The sequence below is a fragment of the Apium graveolens genome, chromosome 7 (assembly GCF_009905375.1).
Source record: "Apium graveolens cultivar Ventura chromosome 7, ASM990537v1, whole genome shotgun sequence".
NCBI classification, from domain to species: Eukaryota; Viridiplantae; Streptophyta; class Magnoliopsida; order Apiales; family Apiaceae; genus Apium; species Apium graveolens.
In genome coordinates, this window is record NC_133653.1 from 19710402 (window position 1) to 19728667 (window position 18266).

General features: G+C 33.7%; 1 protein-coding gene across 1 annotated transcript; it reads right to left on the reverse strand.

Moving 5' to 3' along the window:
• Positions 1–15543: 15543 nt before the first annotated feature.
• LOC141673367 (uncharacterized) lies at positions 15544–16701 on the reverse strand. Its single transcript, XM_074480111.1, has 2 exons — positions 16368–16701; positions 15544–16073 (listed from the first exon to the last, which is right to left on the reverse strand). The coding sequence occupies exons 1-2, from the start codon at positions 16699–16701 to the stop codon at positions 15544–15546; spliced, it is 864 nt and encodes a 287-aa protein (XP_074336212.1).
• Positions 16702–18266: the final 1565 nt, after the last annotated feature.

An 18266-nucleotide genomic window follows, 5' to 3' on the forward strand; every position in this document is an offset into this window, starting at 1 on the left:
TTTATATCTGGAAGAGGATAGGCATGTTAATTTTATTATGCCCAGAATAAAATATAGATAATTATGGTATTTTTCTGCTAATTTTTGGACTGTTATATGATTTTATAATGATTTATGAATTTATTAATTATTTTCTGAATAATTACAAAACTATTTTATAAAGCCTGGAATCGTCCAACTTCAACCGTTTTTGCGTTTTTACAACCCTAAACTCTTCGAAAAACTCCTTCCTAACCTAATCTGATAATTCCAAATATTTTCTGTGATTTGACTTTTTCGATCCGGATTACGGTTTGACCCGTGCGCGTCCCGACGTAAAATTTTCAATACGACAACCATTTCGATAACATTATCTTTATATAAAGTGTTTTATAAGAAGACCAGTCTTGATAATTATCCAAAAGTTTTAATAGTTATCCAAAAGTTTTGATAATTATCCAAAATAGGTTGATAGTTATCCAAAACATTATCCAATCAGATCGTTTTTGCAGTTACTTAGCGGCAAAGTAACTTATTTTTCGATACAATACGATCCAATGCGTATTAATATTCCATAAATATAAATAGCCTATTCTTATTTCATTTTACTCATATAACTATAATCGATCAGTAAAAACATAGAAAATATAGAAAAAACCCCGTAAAATCGTCACATTCTTGAGAATCAAACTTAAATCTGAAAGCGTTATCGAACTCGGAATCAGGCGTGCCATATACCGAATCAAAGCTCTCGAAAAGTTCTTTCATAATCAATCATCCATTTCAGTGCAGAAAACAAGGTGATTTCCTTATTTAATTGTTTTAATTCGAATTAATTAATGATTAAAATAAGAATTTTTGATGTTGTTTATATGATTGATGATTGTATCTTGTAGATAATTTTATCCTGGTCATTTTAGTATATTATATGTCAAATTTGGAGTTCAATAATATGTAGAAAAGTTGGTTTGACCTTCGAGTTTAAATGTTGTTGGTGTTCTTGAATAAATTCACCGGAAAATTCATGTTTTTGCCGGAATTTTAATCCGTTAAATCTGGGCGTGTTTGGAAACTATAGAGATGTAGATCGTCTCACCACCAATCAAACCATGTTAAAATTTTGTCTGTTGCATGTCGATTGAAGGTCGTCGGAAAATCCGACATCGCCGGCGTTGTGAACTTCCAGTCGGTTTTCCGGTCGACGGGGTATCATTTACGACCTAAGAAACCACGATGAGGTTCATGCTCTCCGGTGCTTTTAATCTGCATCTTTTGAGGGAATTCTGGACAGATTTTCGAGCTTGAGGTCGGCCGAGAATGGCTACCGCCGTCGACTGAGGAAGAAGGTGGCAAATTGCAGTTTTGCCACTAAACTTTCTCCATTTTTGCATAAACGAAACCCTGTTTTAAAAACTTATAAAAAAATTGATTTCTGTTTATAAAAATTATAAAAATGATATTCGGTTTATATTTATTTTCAGAAAATTGTTTTTAATTATTTATAAATTCCAAAAATCATTATTTTAATTCCAAAAATTATATTTATTTTAAAAATAAATCTGAATTAATTAAATAATTAATTTTAGTTGATATTTAATTAGTTAATTGGTCAATTAATTCAAATATTAATTGATTAATTGATTTAATTAATTATTAATTAATTTTAATTGATTTTTAATTAGATTTAATTATTTATTTTGATTAAAAAATTCTGAAAAATAGTTTTGAGCTTTGAAATATTATTTTAAATTATTTTTAAGGCTTGATAATTATTATTAAATCATTTTAAAGTAAGATTTAGGTATTCGAACGTTGTTATTTAATTATAAAAAGATTCAGAGATCCGTTTTACTTCTGAAAAATGTTCAAAAATTCGTATTAAATATCTAGAAAATTATTTTGACCTCAAATCTTCTTTGAAAAATTATTTTAATCGAATATCTTGCGTGCTATGTGCTACGTGCTATCTGATTCATGTGTTATATGCCTATATGGTTATTGTTTGATTGTTTTGGTCATAACTTTCAATCCGTAAATCGGATTTGGGTAAAACGAAGGGTAGATAAAAGCTTATAACGTCTAAGTGACGATTAGAACAATACGATATTGAATATTGATGGATACTTATGCTGCCTAGCAGAGTAAGCAAGTCATAGTAAAGAAAGCCAGTGATTAGTAAATAGAAATGAAGCGTAGAAAAAGAAAGCAAGTGATCGATGAATAGAAGAAAGACATAGAAAAATAAGGAAAATGATTGATGAGTAGAACTGTTAGATGAGTACAAGTAAAGTTGGAAATCATTTGTGATAAGGCAAGTACTTCTGAACCTTTCTTGAGATAAATTACGAATATTTTTGAACGTTCTCATAACATGTTGCTAGTATTCAAAATAAGTCATGTTTTAAATTGCAAGCGTTTTAAACTATTCAACCTTGAACCCTGATCATATTTTATTGAACTTATGATGTAAGCTTTATTTCTTGTAAACCACCAACGGTTGATTTTCTAGATACTAAACCATACAAATACAACACTACTCCATAAATACATACACAACATAAACCAAGTATTGCAACAGAATTTCTTGAGCATACGGAAATTTATATACCCTGGAATACCCTATGACATCAAAGATCTATACCCTGTATTATCATTGAACCATTGTTCATCAGATACTTGATTCTTCATCAGGCTTGAAGCTTTTCTTCATATTTACACCTTGATATACCCTTGTGATACCTATGAAATGTTTTATGCTCTGAGATAAATGCTTTATCACTTTTATTATGATTCTGTTTTATTGAATTACAATGGTTATCATATTGAATCATTTTAGAAATGGATGGTTTTATAAATGTGGACCAGATTCGTGGTCAGACCAGATTCGTGGTCATATTAGGCCAATGCGTTCCTTGGATCCAGTATAGAGAGCAGTGCTGTGTGCCTTGCTCGGGGTTAGTGCGTGACTGATCAGCAGCCTGACCTTGGTTTTTAAAATAAAAGTAAATATCCAATTCTAATCATTGCTTATCAAGAAACTTGATTCCTATGAATCATTTCAACTGATAATTGTTTAACCTCATTTATTGCTATTATGACTTGCTGAGCTAGTTAGCTCACTCTTGCAAATCTGTTTATGTTATTCTACAGTTGAAAAGGAAATTATTGATAATGAGGATTCCCAGACCAGTGTGTAAGCTAGGATTCCAGGTTAAGTTGGATCGTGCTAGCAAGAGCCTTATATTGTAGATGAGTTATGTAAGATTGTAAGAATGATATCATTCTCAGCTGTAAGTTGAACTAGTTGGGATTTGGTACGATGTAATAAAAGTTAAGGTTATGGTTTATTTTCATACTTTAACCTGTTGCGATCTGTGATTATGTAAAGAAGGGTCAATGCATATAATATTTTATATAAAGGTTTATATATTGTGTGTTTGTTATGAATCCCAAAATTCTGACCCGAGTTTGGAGGGCGTCACAGGTTTGGTATTAGAGCGATATGTTATAAGTCACTGAAATAAGCCTAGATTGTCGGGAATGGATAGAGGGTTAGGATTAGGATTAATAGATAGAAAGATATGACATTGAGAGGTTGAGTGCGGTTGTATAATAGGTTTTGGTATGATTCGTGATGAGATTCGAGATTCTTATCTAGCAACACAATTTTCAGATAGAAGCAATGGCGGATTCTTTTATCCCGGGATTGTCTGAACATTCAGAGCCTTCAGTCGAAGGACATCACTTGATTCACGCCCTATTCTTCCACCGGTGTTAGCCATATTACCTCCTGTTGTGACGGTTGTACCTTTTCAAGCTATTATTCTATCCCCTGATTTGAGACCATCTATTCGAGGATCCCCACCTGCTGATTCTGGTTCTACCGGACATTCAGCCGTAAGTACATCTCTTCAATTTATCCCACAGCCGTAAGTGCCCCGTAAGTACATCTCTTCAATTTATGTAATCTGTGCAAACTTAACATGTACAACATAACATGCATAATTTATTATACATTTAATACTTTAGTCTTCAAGATATGCTGCTTACAAACTGAACTTGCTCTTTTTCAGATTTATTAATGGAAGAAAGTATAGCTTCTAGTTTGAATCAATCGAAAAAAAGAACACGTGGTCCATCTATATGCAAGAAGTTGAAAGAACAAAATGCCAACAAGAATGTTTAGAAGACCGTTGAGTTGAATGATTATGGTAAGCCAAAACCTGGAAAGTGGCAGAAACAATTCATGACTTATATAGGGCAATTGGTCGAATAAAGGTGGATAGCAATACAGAGAGATGGAAAGTTATGAATGAAGGACTGAAGGATACAATATGGGAGGATATCAAGGTATATATTTATAAAATATGTCTTTTGTTTTCTAGTTTACATTTTTATTAATTTCAAATATACTCTTGTCACAGGGGAAGAATATAAATTAAGCTCACCCGTGCACTTAATATATTACTATCACAGGGAACGCAATACTTTTAATTACTTGGCCAAAAAAATATATTATTTAGTTTCCAATAAGTATATTACCTAGAGCCTGGACTAGATGTTTCATATTATGATCATAGTCCCATTAAAGAAACATAATTATAGTTATGAGATGCTTTATTTTTTTGTCCTGAATCATGAAAAAGGTGTTCAAGAATAGAAAGAAAGTAGTAGGTTTATTACCAATTTGCTTTTCCCTGAACTGTCAGAATTATTAAATGACAGAAGTCATTTCCAATCATCATCTACGACAAAATTTGCCTTTTCAGATTGTTCTCCCCAGAATTTCAAAATTATCTTTTAATGGTCCTTTAGAAACCCGTGTATTCTATAAAATTATGGATATCTAGGTTGCAGAGTACTACAAACTTGTAACCTACCTAGATTAAAACTCTGTTAAAAATAAATGGTGTACGCCTGAGACATTTTTAGAGGGAATAATAGTGATTATGTTTGTTTGGCGTTCATTTGCAGAGGGAATAATACCTCTTGCTTGCATAAGTTCTGGTTTTATCAACTATTGTGGTTTCATTCTGTATAATTTATTTTGTTCTTTTCGGTGGTTTTACTTCATATTTGCATTTTATTCTTTTCTATGGTTTTACGTTTTATATAATTTATTTATTTTAACAAATGCATGTCTAAATACAATATATGACAGGGAGAGTGGAATATAAAGGACGATGAACATAAACAGCGAATAATGAAGAGGATTGGGAAATTGTGGAAGGATTTTAAGTCACGGATGGTTATTAAGGTGTTTGAAGGCGAAGATATATGTGAGAAGTACAATTATATCACAAAAGAACAATGGGAAAAGTTTAAGAAGCAAAAGACACTCCTAAATTTAAGGTGAAATATTTATACAATATGATTTTTGCAAATTTTTAAGTAATCAAGGTAAAAACAACAATATTAGTTGTTCTCTAATTAAAGTAACTAGTAATTGGTTGTTTTGGAACAGGCAATTCGTGAGAAAGAAAACGAACGTCAAAAAAATAAGACACATCCACATTATCTAGGAAAGGGTGGTTATGATGAAAAAAGGATTGAATGTCAAAAGAGGACCCTATTGCTCATTTGTCTCAGTGTGAATGCATTGATTCGTCCATATTATCTAATGATTGTATTGGTCGTGGTTTTGATTGGATTAGAGCACGACCTAAAAGAAGGAGGGAGAAGGTTATTTTTTCCCTAAAGCTTCCACCAAGGAATTGTTTGAAAAAATGGTAAATTGCTTCATTTATATGTTAGAATACATACATCTTATAGACTTCATAGTATCGTACTTTGGCATGTCTAGATAATTTAAATTCCAGCAAACATTAAAAATTATTATGTAGTACTATGGAGTGTCCTGGAACAGGTAGCCTGGAAGGATAAAATATCTGAAGGGTCATGGAGTCTACACGGTCATGACGAAATTTTGACACGTGCACTTGAAAAAAAGGAGCATGGTGGACACGTTAGAGGGGTTGGAGGAGGGGCTTGCATTCTAGATGTGATTGGATTAGGAAAAAACATTCAAAATAGCAGGATTGTCTCTGTAGATGACTTGGCTTCTATTACCAGGAGAGTGAGGGAGGAGTGCAACGAAGAAATGAGTGAGATTCATGGGAAGTATAATAAATAAATCAATGAGATGCATGCAAAGTATAGTAGTGAGGTTAAAGAAATGCATAAGAAGCTTGGGGGCATCTTAGATCATTTTAGGCAAATTGGTATACCGCTTCATAAAAAATTTGGAATTGAGCTTTGTAACCCGCCAAATGAGGTAATTCTTAGTAGCTGCCATTCCGTGGACCCAAACACTCCAGATCCTTTACTAGATATTCAGGTATGCAAGTGGCAGGAGTGTCAATTTGCAAAAAGAAAGCAGAAAATTCAAATTTGACACTTAATGGGAGTTTTGTATGTTATATATATGCCTACAGATGCACCTTTACACAATCTCCAGTCAGTTAAAGCCTTTTATTATTAGTTTCCTATTTGTGATGCAGAATCCCACCTCATGTCTTCTTTATGTGATGAAATATAAATCAGAAAAATAGATTGTGGTAAAGGGGACAATTTTTCCATCAATTTTACCAGGGGCTGGCATGGTTCATGGTGTATAAATAGCGCTAGAAAATATTAAAATATGTGTTGATGATGTCTTTGGTGAATATAAAAGAACCCCTCTTCGAGTGCCATGCAGTGAGCACATTATGGTTGGTGATGCAATGGGCAGCTTTGTCTAATGGCCAAAAAATATAATTCTATTAGGACATATGAGAATTTGAATCTAAATTTGTGATTTTGATTACACATTTGCATTACAAATAATGGTTTTAAATTTTTACTTATTATTTTAAAGTATAAACTTCTTGGTACCCTTTCAATTATGATCCTGTTGTACCTGAGAAGACTAAAGTCCATCAAAAACTGAAAAGGATCCCTAGCAAAGGGTCTACAACCCATACTCAATAGCATGAAGGGCCTTTTAATCATGATGAGGAATTATAAAATTTGAGTGAAAATTATAAATATTTGAATGATGTGATGATGTTGCCTGCTAAATCTAAAATTACCAATGTTATCAGGGATAGTGAAGTTTTTTATGTGCAATCTTGTTGAAGGACAACCCATATCAGTCTCACGCGATGATATAGGTGATTTTTTGAGGATGAGTTGCTTGAATATACCTATTTTGTAGATTTTCATGATGTGAGTCTATACTTCCATTTTTCAATGATGGTTAATTTCATAAATATGAATACGCACTAGTACAAAAAGTGCCATACGCGTCTGTCCAAAAGGGTGATATGCGTCTGTTCACAACATACGCGTATGGAGGAGACGTATCAGTTATGAGGTATATGCGTCAATTAATAAACAGACGTATAAAATATATTGCATCTATGGAAATATATTGAAAAATAGAAGTATAGACTCATATCACGGGAATCTACAAAATGGGTATATTCAAGTAACTCATCCTAAAAAATTCAGCTATATCATCACATAAGACTGATATGGGTTGCCCTTCAACAAGATTGCACTTAAAAACTTCACTATCCTTGACAACATTGGTAATTTTAGATTTAGCAGGCAACATCATCACATTATGCAAATATTTATAATTTTCACTTAGATTTTGTAATTCCTCATCACAATTAAAAGGCCCTTCATTCTTTTGATAATGGGTTACAGACCCTTTTCTAGGGATCTTTATCAGTTTTTGATGGACTTTAGTCTTCTCACGTACAATAGGATCATAATTGAAAGGGTACCAAGAAGTTTATAATTTGAAATAATAAGTAAAAAGTTTTAACCATTATTTCTAATGCAAACGTGTAATCAAAATCACAAATTTAATTTCAAATTCTCACATGTCCTAATAGAATTAGTTTTTTTGGCCTTTGGACAAAGATAGCGCTTGCATCACCAACCATAATGTGCTCACTGCATGGCAGTGGAAGAGCGGTTGTTTTATATTCACCAAAGACATCATCAACACTTACTTTAATATTTTATGGCGCTATTTGTACACCATGACCCATGCCAGCCCTTGGTAAAATTGATGAAAAAACTGTTCCCTTTCCCACAATCTGTTTTTCCGATTTAGATTTCATCACACAAAGGCAACATGGGGTGGGATTCTGCATTACAAATAGGAAACTATTAGTAAAACACTTTAATAGACTGGAGATTGTGTAAAGGTGCATCTGTAGGCATATATATAACATAAAAAACTTCCATTATGTGTCAAATTTAAATTTCCTCCTTTTTTTTGCAAATTAACACTCCTGACACTTGTGTACCTGAATATCTAGTAAAGGATCGGGAGTGTTTGGGTCCACTGATTGGCATCTTTTATGAATTACCTCATTTGGCGGGGTACAAAGCTCAATTCCAAAATTTTTAGGAAGCGGCATACCAATTTGCTTAAAATGATCTAAGATGCCCTCAAGCTTCTTATGCATTTCATTAACCTCACTATTATAATTTACATGCATCTCACTGATTTCTTTATTATACTTCCCATGAATCTCACTCATTTCTTCTTTGCACTTCTCCCTCACTCTCCTGGTAATAGTAGCCAAGTCATCTACAGAGATAGTCATGCTATTTTGCATGTTTTTTCCTGATCAAAACACATCTCGAATGCAAGCCCGTCCTCCAACCCCTCTAACGTGTCCACCAAGCTCCTTTTTTTCAAGTGCACATGTCAAAATATCGTCATGACCCTTCAGATATTTTATCCTGCGAGGCTACTTGTTCCAATACGAGGACACTCCATAGTACTACATAATAATTTTTAATGTTTATTGGAATTTAAATTATCTAGACGTGCCACAGTACGGTACTATGTAGTCTATAAGATAAATGTATTCTAACATATAGATGAAGCAATTTACCATTTTTTCAAACACTTCCTTGGTGGAAGCTTTAGAGAAAAAATAACCTTCTCCCTCTTTCTTAAGTCGTGCTCTAATCCAATCAAAACCATGACCAGTATAATCATTAGATAATATGGACGGATCAATGCATTGAGACTGAGACAAATGAGCAATAGGGTCCTCTTTTGCCATTCAATCCTTTTTTAATCATATCCAGCCTTTCCTAGATAATGTGAATGTGTGTTATTTTTTTGATGTTCCTGTGCTTTCTCACGAATTGCATGTTCCAAACCAACCAATTACTAGTTACTTTAATTAGAGAACAACTAATATTGTTTCTGTTACCTTAATTACTAGTTGCAAAAATGATATTGTATAAATATGTCACCTTAAACTCATGAGTGTCATTTTCCTTCTTAAACTTTTCCCATTGTTCTTTTATGATATAATCATACTTCACAAATATATCTTCTCCTTCAACCACCTTAACAACCATCCTTGACTTAAAATCCTTCCAAAATTTCCCAATCCTCTTCATTATTTTCTGTTTATTTTCATCGTCATTTATATTCCACTCTCTCTGTCATATATTGTATTTATACATGCATTTGTTAAAATATATAAATTATACAATACTTAAAACCATAGAACATAATAAAATGCAAATATAAAGTAAAACCACTGAAAAGAACAATATAAATTATACACAACGAAACCACAACAGTTCATAAAACCATAACTTATGCAAGCAAGAGGTATTATTCCTTCAGCAAATTAACCCCAAACAAACATAATCAATATTATTCCCTCTGCAAATGTCTCAGGCGTACACTATTTATTTTTGACAGAGTTTTAATCTAGGTAGGTTACATGTTTGTAGTACTCTGCAACCTAAATACCCATAATTTTATAGAATGCACGGGTTCCTAAAGGACCATTGAAAGATAATTTTTAAATTCTGGGGAAACCAATCTGAAAAAGCAAATTCCGTCGTAGATGATGATTGCAAATGAGTTTTCTCACCTAACAATTCTGTCAGGGAAAAGTAAATTTATTTTTTTGATAAAGTGAGTAAAATCTGAAAAAAATGTATAACTGTGTCGCGTAAAGGAAGATCGCACTATGGAATGTGAGAAGATCAATGGAAGAATAAAGTAGACTACAATATATGGTAGTAGTGTAGACACAGAAGTGCTGAACCAAATCCCCTGACCATCTCTGCTTGCTAGTCGGTAGAGAATGTTTGATCTAGTTTATATCATTTTCTTGGGCTTTAGAACAGTCTTATTTTTTCTGTCCTGATGTTCTAAGTGTAACTTTTACTAGATATGGAGGGGATTTTGATAGGGTATAATAGATTTTAATGTAGTAGCCCGTGTATTGTAAGGTTATCCAGACTAATTATTTTTGTTAAAAAAATGAAAAAAAAGGAAAAAGAAAAGTAGTTTAGGGTATGGTTGCCTTGCGTTACTAGGAATTATGTTTGTAGTTGCTCTTGTACAAGTTCTCTATTTCTCCTGCTCTTTAATAACAAATGTTTATATATTTTGTTTGGCATCGTTTGATAAATATATCTTTGCAGGTGTATATACTAAAACAAGAGAAAAGAAAAAGCTGAAAGTAAAACTGCTAGCCGTCTTATTATTCAAAGCATTGCAATACAAATGTATATAGAAAAAACAGAACACTCACATCAGCTAGAAGCACGCACATATCAACTACCAGTTTCCTAAAACTACTCCACTATCTTATTACTAGTTCAACACTCCTCAAAGCTCTCTGAGACTACAAAGACTAAATCAAATAAACTTAAACAATTAAAACCTACAATAATCAACTAATAATAAATATGTTTATATTAAAAAATATCCAACATGCTCCCCCTTAATCTGAACATATTCACTTCAAGTTCTTTACTCCCAGCAGCTCCCTCATCTTCTCAAACCTTGCAGTCGACAGAGCCTTGGTTAGTATATCAACCCTTTGCTCTCCTATTCCAATATACTTGACGATGATCTTCCCGGTCTCCACACACTCTCTAATGAAATGAAAACGCAAATCGATATGCTTGCATCGCCCATGGAATACTGAGTTTTTTGCTAAGTCCATCGCTGAACGATTGTCGATGTAAATCACCACTGGTCCAATGTTAACATCCATGATCATGTTGAGTAAATTCTTGAGCCAAACACCTTGACATGCTGCAGCCGTTGCAGCCATTAATTCTGATTCACAGGAGGACAATGCAATATATCATTGCTTCTGAGACACCCACGTGATCAGGCTTTCACTCAAGTAAAAGGCGATACCACTTGTACTTTTGCGATCATCCACGTTCCCTCCCAAATCACTGTCTGTATAACTAGACATCAAGTGATTTCCAGAATTTTCTGAATAGGACAAACCGAACTCCAAAGTACCTGCAACATAACGTAAAATTTGCTTGACTGCACTTAAGTGTTGCTCAGTCGGTCTCTCCATGAAACGGCTCACCATACCCACAGCGTATGATATGTCCGGCCTTGTATGCACAAGGTACCTGAGTCCTCCAACCAGAATTTTATAGACGGTAGAATCAACTGCTTTTCCAGTAACATCTTTGCTCAACTGAATTTTAGTTTCCATGGGGTATTTTGTTAGTTTACACCCCAACATTCCTGCCTTTTCAAGTAGCTTCTTCTCATAGCCTGTCTGCCTTAATTCAATACTTCCTCGTCGTTGTTCTACGTCAATGCCAAGATAGTAGGATAGTTTTCCCAGATCACTCATATCGAATTCACTTCTCATTTGATCCTTAAATTTCTGCACATTTCCATTGCTTGATCCTGTTATCAAAAGGTCATCTACGTAGACACCAACAATTAAAAATTCATTTCCTTCTCGCCTAGTGTAGACAGCATGTTTATAGGGACATTTTTTGTAATAACCCCAATTTTTAGGAATTTTTTTTTGAAACCCTTATGAATAGTGTTTTTGCTGATTGAGAAAATTTTTCATGCCACACTATGTAGGTGTTCTGATATGGATATTCTGAGGTTTTATTAGTACTCTATATGGTATATAAGTGTATGCAAAGATCGTCAGAATCCAATTCCGAACACTTTGATTTTTCCCGGAAATACACTAGATACGGAGAGAATTGAGTATAAGGTAACAGGATAAAAAGGATTTAAATTAAAGGATTATAATAGAGGATCATAAAAAGGAATATAATGTATTGAGAAAGGTTAAGGGAACCTAAGTAATAAGATCCTGGGTATGATCCCTCAAACGATAAACGAAAGTTAAGCGAACCGTGTAACAGATCAGCGGTCATTAGGCAAACAATTAGAAGCTAATCAAAGAGATTAGAAGGGATGATGACATAGCAATGTGACATAAGCATGACATAAGGGGAAGGAGATGTGGTTGATTTAAAACCACACAAAGTCAAGGCTAGAAAAGTAATTAACCAAAAACAAGACAAAAAGCAACCAACCAAGCCAAAACATTTCATTTTCATCAAAAAACACAAAACCCCCATTTTCTTCTTCAAGCTCTCGGCCTCTTTTCTTAAAAAATGAAAGTCCAAGCTCCTCCACTTACTATTTAGCAAGGTAATTATCCTAGCTTCTCCTAGTTAAGTTACATACTTCCTATAAGTTTAAGCTTCTAATTCCAAGCCAATCTTTTTCTATAAATCAAGAAAGAAGATGGTGAATAGTACTTTCTTGAAATTAATTTTTGTGTTCTTGATTTCTTTGAAAGAACAAGCTTGTAGGAGGTTAGATTAAGGCTTTCATGGGCATTCCAAGGATCTTTCATGGATTAAAAGCTTCAAGGAAGGTATAACTCTTCATGATCTTAGCTTTAAGTTTTGTTGTTTAGATTTCCTAATGTTTAGATGAAGGGTTAGGGTAATGGGTGTGTAATCATGTTAAAGCTTGTTATGAGTATTTTAGTTGGTGAGAGGCATGATTATTGTGTGTTTAGAGATTGGTTGATTTTGTGATATTTTTGGAGTTGGAAATCTTGGTTAATTAGTCAATGAACTTAAGTAAAACTCTTAGTTCATAATTGAGAAATAAGTATGAATTGGTAACATTGATTTGATGGGGTTGTTGGAGTTTGTTTTGGATGGATGTTGGTTGTATGATTGATTTGGGGTTGAATTGTGGTTGGTTTTGAATGGTTTAAATTTGGGAAATCACGTAAACATAGCTGTCGTAACGTCCGATTTTCTTTAGACTGTTTTTGTGCATAACATTAGCACCCGAGAACCCCCTGCTAGATTATTATCATTGCTACGTCTAGAAATCTCGTGATACGAGCTTCGTTTTGATATGTGGTTCGTTCGATTCCGATGCACGGTTTAGGAGAAACGACCGTTTTAAGTAACGGCATTTCGCGAACGAAACATTTCCCCTCGCCTTACTTTGAAACATAGGTTAAAGGCCAAAAAGGATTAATTAATGTATGAAACATTTATGGTAAGTGTGTTAGGCAGTTTGTAAGACACTCGCGAAGGAATCGCCTTAAAACTCGTAAAGGTTAAATTATTAAAAAATGGTGGAGCCGAGGGTACTCGAGTGACTTAAGAGAATCAGTAAGCACAAAACGAGCGTTAGAGTCTGAGTTGGTTAGAGTATAGATTTACAAGTGACTTTGGTTTAATTCCAACTTACTTGTTGTTTATAGGTTACCAGACTCGTCCCGAGCCTTTTTCACCCCAAGTTGCTCAGGCAAGTTTTCTACCCGTTATACTGTTGTTGTGATGTATATATGTACTTGCATTATCTTGCGATAGATGCATGTTGGTTAATTAGCAAATGTTGCAATATATTGAAGCATGCTGCTATGATATATATATATATGCATGCCGCTTATTACTGCAATATATTCTTTTTTTATTAAAGAATAAGGTGTCAATAATCAAACTTATTTTCGATTATTCAAATAAAGATAGTACTTTCGTATAAGTATATCTTTGGTTATTTAATACTCGTTTCAAGTATAAGTTTTAATACTTCTACTTCAATTATTTTTATAAAGATTATTCTTTATGGGAATATTATTTAAATAATAATATTCAGACATTTTTCTAAATATACTGGGGACTGATTTACTTCATTAAATCAGCTTTACTCCAAACACTCTTTAAAGTGTTTTCGAGTCTTCAAAATGATTTTTAAAAGTTAGAGCGGATCCCAAAACTCATTTTTATATTTAAGATCTTCCTTTTTAAGGGGATTTAAATACTCGCTCAAAACCTGAGGGATCCGGCTCTGTGGTGTATTTTATATTCGCAACAAGGTCGCAGTTTTGGTAAATGAATTGATTACTTACCCTACGTTCGGGAAGTAAGTCCATCTATTGAGTCGGCATAAGCAACATGGGCTCAGTGGGCATCCATGATAGTGTAAGTGGCTCAGTGGGAGTCCATCAAATGCATAAGTGGCTGAGTGACAGTCCAGCATAAGGTCCTATTGAGACCAGGGTGATGACCAGTGGGGAATTCGTCCATCTACTAGTAGAAAAGGTTACTTATGGGTATCTTTGCCTGATCAGCAAGATATCTGGTTTATGCCAAATTCTTTTCCTTTCCAAATTTATTAGATATTGCAATTCTGTTCATACTTTACATGACAGAGGTTTTCAGGAAATGTATAAAGAAGATGTATATGTGGATATATATATATATATATATATCAGAACTAAATGAAGTATATCATAACTTCATTTCCTTTAATAATATTTCAAAGGTTGAATCTATTCAAATCTTGTCTTATAGTCTCATCTATGTGATGAACTTTTGAAACTGATTATAACTTGAACGGTGGTAGTTCAAGTAGTATTTGGGAAAGATATAAGTATATTGGGGTGTCTTGTAACTTCATCTTTTAAACTTATATCTAATTAATAATTGTCTTATGAATGACAAAGATTTTCAGAAAACGTTGAGTCAAGGTTAGATATATGAGATCACCTTACAACGATATTTTTTTATACAGTTATACACTGGGACTTTGTGTATATTATGCATGGAAGAGGACTTCCAATATTTTGAAAAGTATATATGTATATATATATATTGAATATTTTGCGACTTCATCTTATTAAGATATCAACTTGGTTCATTTCTTTTGACCAAGACTTTCATGAGTATTATGAGTAGGCTCATATATTGTTAATCATTATACATATTATTTTGGTGGGCTTGCTGCTCACCCTTGCTTCCTTCTTTCATCACACAACATCAGATAGATAAGATGAACATGACCAAGCTCCCAATTCGCAAGCGGATAGGAAACGTTCCGTAGCTTTCTGGAAGCGTTGACGCCGCTGTAGCTGAGGTAAACCATATGCCATCTTTTCTTGGCTGCTTCAAGTCTGGTAAACCATATGCCATCTTTTCTTTCGACATATGAGTGAGTGCCCGGAAGTTGACATGACCAAGCCTTGCATGCCATGTCCATGTATTCTCTTCAGCTTTTACTAGTAAGCACAAAGGTGCACTCTCTTCTAGACTAATTTTGTATAGTCTGTTCACTGATTTTCTTACTTTCATCAGCAATCTCCCTTTCTCATCGTGAATCCAAAGTAAGTCTCTATCAAGAACCACCATGTTACCCTCTTCAGCCATTTTTCCGAGACTTATTATGTTGTGACGCAGCTTTGGGATGAAGTATACATCTCGTAACGATTATTCTTCTCCATTTTTACATTTAAAAGATACAGTCCCCTTCCCTTTTATATCAACAGAGGAACCATCTCCAAATCGAACCACGCCTTTTACATTTTCATCTAGATCCTTGAATTTTCCCTTTTGACCAGTCATATGATTGTTGGCCCCATTGTCGAGGAACCACACTTGTGAATCTCTTCCTTCATTTGATGCCTTTAATTCGGGGACCATTCTTTCCTCATTTAACATGATCATACCAGTTTCACCATCCCTGCACTCGGTGAACAAAAGTGCAGGCTCTTCTTCCTCTGTCTTGGACAGGATGACCTCTTTCTGTAAGTCTCTCACATCTCTTCGTGGCTTACGACACTCGTAAGCAAAGTGCCCATAAGTTTGACAATTAAAACATCTCAGCTTGCTCCTATCTCGAGTGCCTCGATTTCCATCTCTTCCCCGAGGATCTGCACTCCCTTTTGTTCGTTTCAACCACTCCTCTCGGGTCATCAACAATTGTCCCTCAGCACATTCTTTCTTTCTCCAATCTTCTGCTGTCAATAGGAGCTATCCTTACATCGATTCAGTTGGTCCAAGAAGCCGTTCTTCATGCGCCTTGAGCGATCCAATGACTTCTTCTAATGACATCTCCTCTAAATTCCCGAATTGTTCTATAGCCGAAGCAATTTGTAAGAAGTTTAAGGGAACGGCTCTGAGCAGTTTCTTCACCACATAAACTTCTTCCATTATCTCTCCCAATGTCCTAATATTGGTTACCAGGTTGTTTAGCTTCATGTAAAAGTCATCCAATTATTCTGTTTCTTTCATCTTCAAATACTCAAATTCACCTTTTAAAGTCTGTGCACGAGCTGCTTTGACCTTATCTGCACCCAAATTCACCGTCTTAATGGTGTTCCAAGCATCCTTTGCAGTACATTTTTCCGCAATTGATAGTAATAGTTCTTCAGGAATTCCTTGGTAAATCACTGCCAGTGCTCGTTTGTCCACTCTGTTCTCTACAGTGCTTTTCCCATCTTTACTTTCTTTGGGTTCTATGGCATCCCATACTCCATGAGCTTGCATAAAGACTTTCATCTTTAATGCCCATGCAGTGTAATTCATTTTTGTCAGCAAGGGATAGCTTAACCCGAAAGAGCTTTCCTTTTGTTTGCTTATCTCCATTGTCTCTAGGTCTTCAAGCTCTGATACCAGGTGATAAATATATCTTTGCAGGTGTATATACTAAAACAAGAGAAAAGAATAAGCTGAAAGAAAAACTCCTATCCGTCTTATTATTCAAAACATTGCACTACAAGAAAAACGCAATCAGACAACACCGATCAGACAACACTCGATCAAAAAAGTATTGTTCGAATTTTTCATACAACGGTTTTTCTGCAACAAAAAAACTGGTGTTGTCTGACGTTGATTACTACAAACAATTAAAAAATGTTGTCTAGTAAAACAAATCAGACAAGTGTTTTCGAAATCAAGGTGTTGTGCGAATGGGAAGGCTTTAGCATTAATACAACGCTTTAAAATCCATTGTCTAGTTGATGGAGACAGACAATCCTTTCTAAAGTGATGTTGTGCAAATGAGAAAGTTTGCACAACGAGTTTTAGAATGCATTGTCTGAAAATGATCGAGATAACGTCTAGTTTAACAGTTATGGAAATGAGACAAGTGTTTTTTCTATTGGTTATTTAAGCTTGAATCGCACAATGTACAAATTAGTTGTTGTCTAAATGATACCTCATAGACAAGTGTTTTACCTATATTGTATACCACCTATAGCAGACAATGGTCAAATTCTTAAAACAATTATCTTTCTTACCAAATTTAAAAACATGTGGCATAACAAAATGTTCAAATAAACCGTAGTCTGATTTATTACAGTAGAAATAGTAAACAATTTAAAAAACAATTCCAACCAATTAATTTTAAATTTTTTTAAAACTACAAATTCTAATTAAATCCACTTTCATCCAGATTAAATATTTAAATTTTATATTTCAAAATAGTTTAATTATCTACTTTATAATTAACAAAAAAAATAATCACAAGTACTTCAAATTTATATTGTTAATTGTTCAATTCAAACAAGTGTTTTTCGACAAAACACGTTGTATTAATCTACCTTATACAAGTTTTTTTAAAATAAAACACTTGTAACAGTCAGACAACCGTTATCGATATTTATAATCTGTTGTAAAATTTATAATACTGCAACAATCTTAAAGAAAAAATCGTTGTAAAATTCCAACAACGGTATTTCCCAAAAAACGCTTATGTAAAGTAACTTACCATAACAAGATTTTAGGAAAAACCGTTGTCTATACTTTTACTAGTTTTTATTTTTTTTCGGAATAATTATATGCCACCGTTTATTAATTTATACGAGTAACCAATAACTTACACCAAATTAATTTGTGTTTATTAAGATTTGAAATCACCTTTTTCATAGAATTTTGAATTCTTTTACCTATTAGTATTAGACGTTAGACGAATATTAATAGCATCAACAGATAATCACATTGATGAGGACATAACGTGTAGATTAAGTAAAAAATGTAACTCATAATATCTATTTGTTGGTTTTGTGGACTTCGTACGGACGTTCATAGCGTTAACTTACGAATATTACTCATAATAACATAAAGCAGCACATAATCTATATACTAACTTACAGATATAAGTCATAATAACGATATTAGGATTTAGTTGACATTATCTACGAATGTTAATA

Bases quoted from the DNA above. Each gene is read 5' to 3' on its own strand.
- LOC141673367 (XM_074480111.1), bottom strand. From the start codon at position 16,701: ATGGAGATAAGCAAACAAAAGGAAAGCTCTTTCGGGTTAAGCTATCCC. The intron at 16,074-16,367 runs GTGAATTTGAGT...TCCTATTGACAG, and splicing joins TCGTGCACAGACTTTAAAAG to CAGAAGATTGGAGAAAGAAA.